This window comes from Amphibalanus amphitrite, unplaced genomic scaffold (genome assembly GCF_019059575.1).
Source record: "Amphibalanus amphitrite isolate SeventyFive unplaced genomic scaffold, NRLGWU_Aamphi_draft 002486F_arrow, whole genome shotgun sequence".
Classification (NCBI taxonomy): domain Eukaryota; kingdom Metazoa; phylum Arthropoda; class Thecostraca; order Balanomorpha; family Balanidae; genus Amphibalanus; species Amphibalanus amphitrite.
The window spans coordinates 27,841-36,099 of NW_024883917.1; the positions used below are offsets into that span (position 1 = coordinate 27,841).

General features: G+C 46.7%; 1 protein-coding gene across 1 annotated transcript; it reads right to left on the reverse strand.

The window, feature by feature from the left end:
- Window positions 1–2,452: 2,452 nt before the first annotated feature.
- On the reverse strand, window positions 2,453–3,509 carry LOC122377054 (uncharacterized protein C5orf49 homolog). Its single transcript, XM_043357017.1, has 2 exons — window positions 3,124–3,509; window positions 2,453–2,857 (listed from the first exon to the last, which is right to left on the reverse strand). Exons 1-2 carry the CDS (start codon window positions 3,300–3,302, stop codon window positions 2,602–2,604), a joined length of 435 nt encoding a protein of 144 aa, XP_043212952.1. The 5' UTR covers window positions 3,303–3,509; the 3' UTR covers window positions 2,453–2,601.
- Window positions 3,510–8,259: the final 4,750 nt, after the last annotated feature.

An 8,259-nucleotide genomic window follows, 5' to 3' on the forward strand; every position in this document is an offset into this window, starting at 1 on the left:
CGGCTTTTTTTATTCGCTTTTCATTGTATGGTATATGCATATTACCAATAACAGTTATCATAGGCTGTGGTATTCAAATATGATAATAACTGAAACGACACAAAGACAAACTATTTGTGAGTACATCCGGGAGACGCTTACCCTGGAATTGGCTAATAAGACCGTCAGCTACATATGGCAAAATCACAGTTTTTACATAAGTTGTTACTGCTGCTAGTGTATAGATTCCGGCACGGTGTTGCGGCGTGGAAAAAACGACTTATCCTTCGCCACCCGTCGCTCACAGCTGTGGTCAATGCTATTGACCGCTTGACCAGTGCACGCACACTCTTGGCAGGAAACACGGTGCTCTGGAAATGCTGGCATGGCGTGCGGAACATCGTTTGCTAAAAGCGATTGGTGGAGTCTTTACTCAGCCCGACAGGAGGCAGGGCTGCTGTAACGTCAAACTTCGACTTATGCGACTCTTTTTGGCTGTGTAACACAGAAAACAATTATTTATTCAGAAGATGTCTTTCAGGCTAATATCAACACTTTTACGAGTATAGCCTAGCACAATGCCCATTGTCCTACCATAGCAATACAAGTCTAGAAGTTAAATCATACAAATACATGTACTTACGTATTTACCAAGGTCTTGGACTCTTGATCCTCACATGATCTACGCAATATAATGAAAGACACCCTAGCCAATATTGGCAGGGGTTGAGTTAGTACAATGCAAGGGTGGCGCGTTGCTAGTTCGGCCACAGTTGAGGCCCAAATTCCACTTGAAAATGATAAAACTTTATTAACCCGCGCCGTGCTGGGCGCGTTTTTACGTCACCCCTCAGGGTTTTCGATCTCGAAAACGGCGGCGCTACGCGCCGCCATTTTTGGTACACCTGCTCATACATCTTTGGCACACATGTTGTGAAAATTTTAGACCCGGTTCTTCAAGGTCAGGTCACGTCCAGTGACCTTACCGTTACAGCTACAGCTGTAACGAGCCTCTGTAGCTGTAACGAGTCTAAGTTCAAAGGCTCGTTACAGCTACACCGACCAAGCAATCACTTTGAAAGTTTCAGTGATTGATGAGAATAGCAATGTGTACAAAATGTATATGTCGGATTTTTATATGTGTGACCTAAGGTTAGGTCAAATTTGCAGCCTCTCTATTATGTATAAGTCAACGGGACAAGATTGAAATGTGCCTCTTTTGGTCAAATGTCGTTCAAAACCCTCTCAAACATCGATTCATAGGTAAACATGACAGATTGAATCGGATAAATACACTTGTGACCCCTCTGTGTGCCTCTGAGGTGGTCATCTCAGGTCATGAACGGTCACCAGCAGTTATTTGGCTATAACTGTTGATAGAGACGTGCTAGAACGGTGAAAACACGTCAGATGTGTTCAGCTCGACGATACGGGTCGACTGATATGCAACATGGCCCTTTCCGGTCAGGTCATGACCTTGACCTGAGGTCAAATTTTCAACGCGCCTCGACATTCGACATTCGACGCGTCTCGACGAGAGGAACACGATGCGAGCAAAAGTAATGTCGTGGCTCCCCTAAGGAAAAAGTTATTACCGAAAAACTTTTTTGGAAAACGGCTATTTTTAGAGTTTTTGCCCTCTGGAGGCTAGACCGTTGACCTGAGGTCAAATCTGTGTACAATATCCAGAAAGGTCTGTAAAAGGGCTATCGAATGCATTTTCCGCGGCGCTGTAGCTCTATTGGTTCCCGAGCTAGCCGCCGGCAGTTTCCAAAATTGTTGAAATTGACTAAATTTGACCTTTGATGACCTCTGGTGGCCTGACCTTTGACCTGAGCTAAAAAATTTAACCCGAGTGTTTCCGCCATTATTTTTGACGCTCTTTCAATTGCCGCCTATACTATACCGCGTGTCGCTACGTGGCCCAGGAGCCGAGTTAGAAGGGGGCGACATGAAAACGTCCCCCCAGCACGAAACGGAAAACACAGGCCACCAGCACGGCGCGGGTTAAAAATATGATTAACTTATCTGCCATCGATGTGCAAGTCGCTCCTTAGAGGATACTAAACTACAAACATCAATGATGGAAAGCCAATACATTATTCAGTGTTTCGTTTACCATGCGCATGATTGCATTCGCATGCCCCTGCTGTGAGTCTTGACTATGCCTTTCAATGTGCTCGCCCTTTGGCGATCTTTTGAAATAATTAAGTTTATGTTGTTGAATAATATAAAACAAAGCCCATAGACATTATCAATGCTTCAAATTTATACGGTGGGTCCCACTCCAAATGCACTACTATGTGTGCAATCTTGTTATGGACTAGGTGCATGGCCATCGGTTTCTGCCATTGACCTATTACACCCGCGATCCGTTACATCCGGTCCGTTTCAGCTATTCTATCACACCTATTGTCTGTTGCATCCGTTCCACGACACTAGTTTCTTTACAATCAGGATGTTACACTCGGTCCGTGTCAGCTGTTCTATTACAATCGTTTTGTTACACCCGTTTCGTTACACCCGTTCCTTTACACTCGTTCCGTTACATCCGCTCTATTACATCCGTTCGTCCTCCGTTTACGCCGCTGCATCCACCACCCACCATGCAGCGCCTCCTCTCTACAGTCCGTCGCCGGGGAAGACGTTGCGCGGTCGGCGGAACTCCTGCTCCACTACGTGGATACGCTGACTGTTGGTGGTCTTTTTGGCGTCGATGGCCGGCCGGTGGCCGTACAGACTGCTGCCCAGTGCGGGCACCGTCCGGTCGGCCTCCTCTCGCCACATGTGAACGGCAGCCAGTTTGTATTGCGCGTCCTCTCTATGCAGTCGCTGGTTCCACGTGCTCTTCTGCCGGTACACCTGGTCGTACTGACATCTGCCGGCAGTGGGGGATGGTCATCTAGACCATAATCCCGTGCTCATCACTGAACGATAAAGTATAAACATTAAACCGCCGGTTATATGATGATAAGCAATAAGCATGACCAATTCGCAATGCTTTTAAAAAAAGCGGGACTCCGAAAGTGTAACAATCGTCGTACCGCGGAATGACTTATTGGTTCCTTCGAACAGAGTGAGCGGTACCTATCAGGCTATCAGTGACCATCACACGTGTGAGGCAATATGCAGTGTTCTACTTACAAAAAGTCTTGTTTTTTCTTGCGGTTGCCAAAGTAGGTAACCTCAGGGTCCATTGACACCGGCTTTTCTGGATGTATTGCCTTGAAGCGGCAATCGAATTTGTCAAACTTTCCCATCAACTCTTTGGCAAACTCATCATCCTGAACGTGAGTGTAATCGTGAAGGAAGAATTCACCCATCTTCAGAAAATGTGGTTACTATATCAAATCTTTACTGGTTTGGGCGAAGTTATGTTGTGATATCCTTTTAGACTTGATAGAGGTTTGATGCTTGATCTTCGTGAATACGCCAACAATTTGCGGAGCTTCAAAGAAAGCGTTATCAATGATATTTCAAAATGGACAAGACCTAAAAAGAAACTGTTTTGAAAATCCGATAATTCACTGGCATGGATCATAGGCTAATGAAATAGCATAATTTCGTGACCAGCATAGTCCGAGTACCTCTGATGTTCCGTTCGCATCGCTCCTATTTATGACCAATATCCGGGCCGCCATTTCCAATCAGCACGTTCCGATCAATGCCACTCGGGAATATCCCGCCGAGAGGTGACTAGGGAGCACTTTCTCAGCGCGCTGCTGCCTGGCAACTGTCGACAAAACAGACTTTGACAGAGTCAATCTGCAAAATGTCCACCCCTAAGTAGAGCTCCGGGTAAAGCGGAATCAGAGCGAAATCGCTGTCGCTATCCAGGGATTAATACCAGGACAATGCCGTACTGTAGCACGGTGTGCATCAGGGTTGTCAATGCAAGGCAGAATTCGTTCTATTAGTGATAGGCATTGTTGCGGAAGTAGTTGCTAGATAATTAATTGATAAACGCATTCGGTTGGTAAATGGACTGCTTATTCGACATCCTATCAGTAGCTTTCGCCTTTTCAGCATATGCACAGATCATTGTGCGCACGGAATTGGAGTCTAGAGCGCCTCTCGAATAATACCACTTCTGAATAGAGTTGAGTTTGCTAATTACTGCCCGGTTTGCCACATATCCCGCGAGTTGCTGGGGGGGGGGGGCGTTAAACGCCCCCACTTTTTTCGCCGGGCCATAGTATAAAAACGGCGCGCCTGCGGCGCGCCAAATTGTGGGTACCTGTAGGGAATTAATTGAAGTTTATTGTGGCAAAGTTTCAAAAAAAATCGGTCGGACAAATTTTGAGATATCGAGGTTTTAGTGACGTCATGATTTCTGAGTTTTCGACCAAAAACGGCATATGTTCAAAAAATCATATAAAATCACAGAATAAACATACAGACATGCCGTAAACGCCATTAGACTGCCAATACCATGAACAATCAAATGGCTATCTTCGATTATTGATTATTGTTCCGCATTTTCCAAATTCTTGAACTGAAACTTGGCAATTTCTCGTGACCACTTGACGACCATGATACATGCATTTCTTAGATTGAACTTTTTGAGCCAAACACGTACACATATGATAACATGAATGTCACCATCGTGTTCTACGCCCCAAATTACCCATAAAACATGTGTCACGGGCTGCGAATATCAGTTTTGATTTTCGGGGATATGTGCCTACCCGGTTGACCTGACCTTGACCCTGACCTATGCTTGACTGACCCCTACATGGAGCTGACACTCTTGTAGGCCTTATATGATGGATTGTGCACCGTTTTGACAGAGTTTATGACGAGAGGCGCCCATTGCGAAGTCCTGAAGTCCATGCTACTGAAAGCCCGATTTCAGGTGTTTAACCTGACCTTGACCCGACCTGTGACCTCAAAATTCAACTTTAAAGTACTCATCTGAAGCGTCTCGTCGCGTTCTTCCGTTTGCCGCCTCGTGCGTTTCGCTGCGCCTATTGGTTCTCGAGTTATCGGCTGGGGGCGTTTAACGCCCCCCCCCCCAGCAAACGGTGGGTGGCGAAATACCCCAGCAACTGCCGGGATATATCACACATAGTAATATCGGCATGGTTTTAGAGGTCCTTAGGCAGAGAATACATTAACATTTCGCAGACATTTACAATTTATAATGGTAACATTTCGTATAAACATACTAGGTATATGACAGCGTTAACAATGAGCCCCTCATCTTCCACGCAAATATTTTTGCTGACTTTGGTAGGTATATGTTTTATCACCAGTCAATGTAAATTGGTTCACGATATTACTGATTTGCGTAATAATCACTGACAAGAAGCAACACGCTATTGCAACGCATCATGCAAGCGTAGAGCCCTGCTGAGTCGAGTCCTTCTCAAGGCTTTTCATCGACCATCAAATGCAGACTCATATTGTTGATCGGTTCTCAAATCTCACAGAGAGCTGATATTGCAACTGGAAAGAAGTTTTGAAGCTGGTTTGATGTGTCTTCATCTGTGAAAATGTGTGGCAAAGGAGCAGGGACTGAAAACTACTCACGCAATGCATAAATCTGTTCAATTTCCGAAATCGGTACACCAATTCCCTACGGATATAAAATCCAATAAAAGCAATCGCAGCTGATTTCATTTTTTTACGTTAGGTGTAACCAGGCGGACATACATCAATGGACCGTTTTGATGTTATGCCCTTGTACGAACAAATAGCCATCTGGAAGCGTCCTAGCTTTTTTCCTTTACTGGAAGTCCGTGAATAAACACCATTAGCTGTTGTATGCCTGGGACCGGTATAATCCATTACAACTGCCGCCTGTCTGCCGAGACACACACCACCCATCTGAAATCGATGTGGCAGACGCTCGGGGCCAGTCAGCGGGAGTCGCGCTGCAGTGGGCGACCGCCGACGGCATGACCGCGGCCGTCGGTCGCGGCGCTCAGGTGCGTCGCGAACGACGAGGGGCGGGCGCCGCCGGCGGCGGCGGCGCTCAGTACCGCCGCGGAGGGCCGTCGGAGGTGGCGCGGCACGCTCCGACGCTTGTCGATCGGTCCGAGGTGATGCGGGGCTCAGATGGCAGTGGTGCGACGATGGTGCTCTGACTGGCGTGGGATGGTGATGTGACCGTGGTGCCCGGAGAGACGTAGGCTAGTGTATTGTGCTGACATTGCCCCGATTGGCGAGGGCTGGTGCAGGTTTGTGATGTGCTGACTTGTGAGCTAATGTGCGCAGGGTGACGTGTGACAGGGTGGTGGGGTTACCGGGAGTCATGGCGATGGCCGACAACGGACGGCTGATGGTCGGAACCTGACCCGACCTCATCGCTCTGTGGCGAGGAGCTGAGACGCTCTCAGTGCTACACCTGCCGCGTGATCCAGAACTGTGTGCAGAGGCCGAAACGGACACTGTGATAACAAGGTGAGTCACTGGCAGTGTTTGCCAGCTGCGTGTGGTGTTTACGCACTGGTGGACTGTAAGCGATTGTTTCGAAAACGTCACCGAAATGTTTGTGTTCTGTGGCGGGTTTGGATTGTCTTGCTGATGGGACTGGACGAGCGGATCCTTAGCAAAACAATTTATACTGATTCATGGATGTGCAAAAAAGTCGTGTTTGTGTGCTGTGACGGGTTTAAATTGTGTTCTTGATGGAAATGTGGGGATTGTGGACTTGTGGCACAGTCAACAGTTGATCAGCATTGTTCGAAAAGTGATTCTGCATCACTTGTTTTATGCACTCACAAATGATAACATGCTGGAAAGTATTTTCTTATTATCCATGGTGAGCAGCATGGCGATTATAAGCATATTATTTTTTCTCGTAAGAGTTGGAGCATTTGCTTTGGAAAGTCAAGGGTAAAAAATTATTGGAGCTTGTCGTCAAAGTTGAAAATTGCATCTGGATTTGTTGATTGAGTAGGTATGTAGGCGTAATTCCGTGTTAAATTTATGATATCATGCGCGATGGAACCTAAACCTCGTAAGTGACATCATTTTTTTTAGCACCGATTCAAATATAAAAGATAACAGGATGCATATAAAGAATAGTGTGTCACATTGAATAATTGCTGGTGGATATCCGTTGGAGCTTTGTTTTATTTTCTCTCCTTTGAAGCATCAAGATAGATATAACTATAATAGTACAAGGAACAGTTAATTAATGCTGGCAAATAGTAGTCATACATTTAAACCTTGCCTGGAGGTTAGCAGGTCAGCATTCAGAGGAGGACACTATTTCGGCGACAATGTCTCAGTGTATTGACTCTAAATTCCGGGTGAGCTTCTTCCCTGTTGAGCCAGGGATGTCCCAGGACCATCCCAGGGGATAAATAAATACCAACATCAACGGTCATCTCTCTCTCTCTCTCTCTCTCTCTCTCTCTCTCTCTCTCTCTCTCTCTCTCTCTCTCTCTCTCTCTCTCTCTCTCTCTCTCTCTCTCTCTCTCTCTCTCTCTCTCTCCTCTCTCTCTCTCTCTCTCTCTCTCTCTCTCCTCTCTCTCTCTCTCTCTCTCTCTCTCTCTCTCTCATCTCTCTATCTCTTTCCCTCCCTTCTCTCTCTCTCTCTCCCTTCTCTCTTTTCCTCTCTCCTGTCCTCTCTCTCCCTTTATTCTTCTCTTTCCTCTCCTCTTCCTCTCTCTCTCCCTCTCTCCCCTCCCGCCATCCCACGCGCGAGTGACCGTCGGCCTGGAGAGCGACTCCAGCCGTCGACAGCGACGCGTGCCAGCTGGTACAGCTCCAGCTGCTCCGGCGCACTCGTGAGTCACGCGCGGTGTGGATGTCGTGAGCGGCTCCAGCTCGTGACGTCACACCAGGCCACTTGTGACGTCACACAGAACCTCTTGTGACGTCAGCAAACAGGCCCTCGTCTGCCGCAGTGATCCTCCAAAACATGGATCTATTGTTCCATACCGCGGAGCTGAATTGTTCAGAGAAAGATGCTAGCAGCAGCTACATGGATGAGACGACTGGCAGCAATATTGCTGATGTTTTATAAATGATGGCGCCTCTGTAGAGGCGTTCAATTTCTATAAAAATAGCTAAACTATGTTTATAACTCGACAGTCGACACTCTAAGTTCTGAACGTTGTTATTAAGTCACCTTATTATCCGTTTTTATCAAGATGCAGTGTCGGAAAGGCGAATTCTTTGCAATGCCGGTTAGCCGGTTAAAGATTCATTAAAATGGGGATGTTTTTCCACCATTTGTAATCAACAGAGAAGTCCACATATGCGAGAGAGAAGAGAGAGATAGAGAGAGAGAGAAGAGAGAGAGAGAGAGAGAGAGAGAGAGAGAGA

What these genes read in the sequence shown, in the direction of transcription:
- LOC122377054 (XM_043357017.1), bottom strand. Translation starts at nt 3,302, where the DNA reads ATGGGTGAATTCTTCCTTCACGATTACACTCACGTTCAGGATGATGAG. An exon ending in AAGAAAAAACAAGACTTTTT is followed by an intron (nt 2,858 to 3,123) that starts GTAAGTAGAACA and finishes CACTGCCGGCAG; the next exon opens with ATGTCAGTACGACCAGGTGT.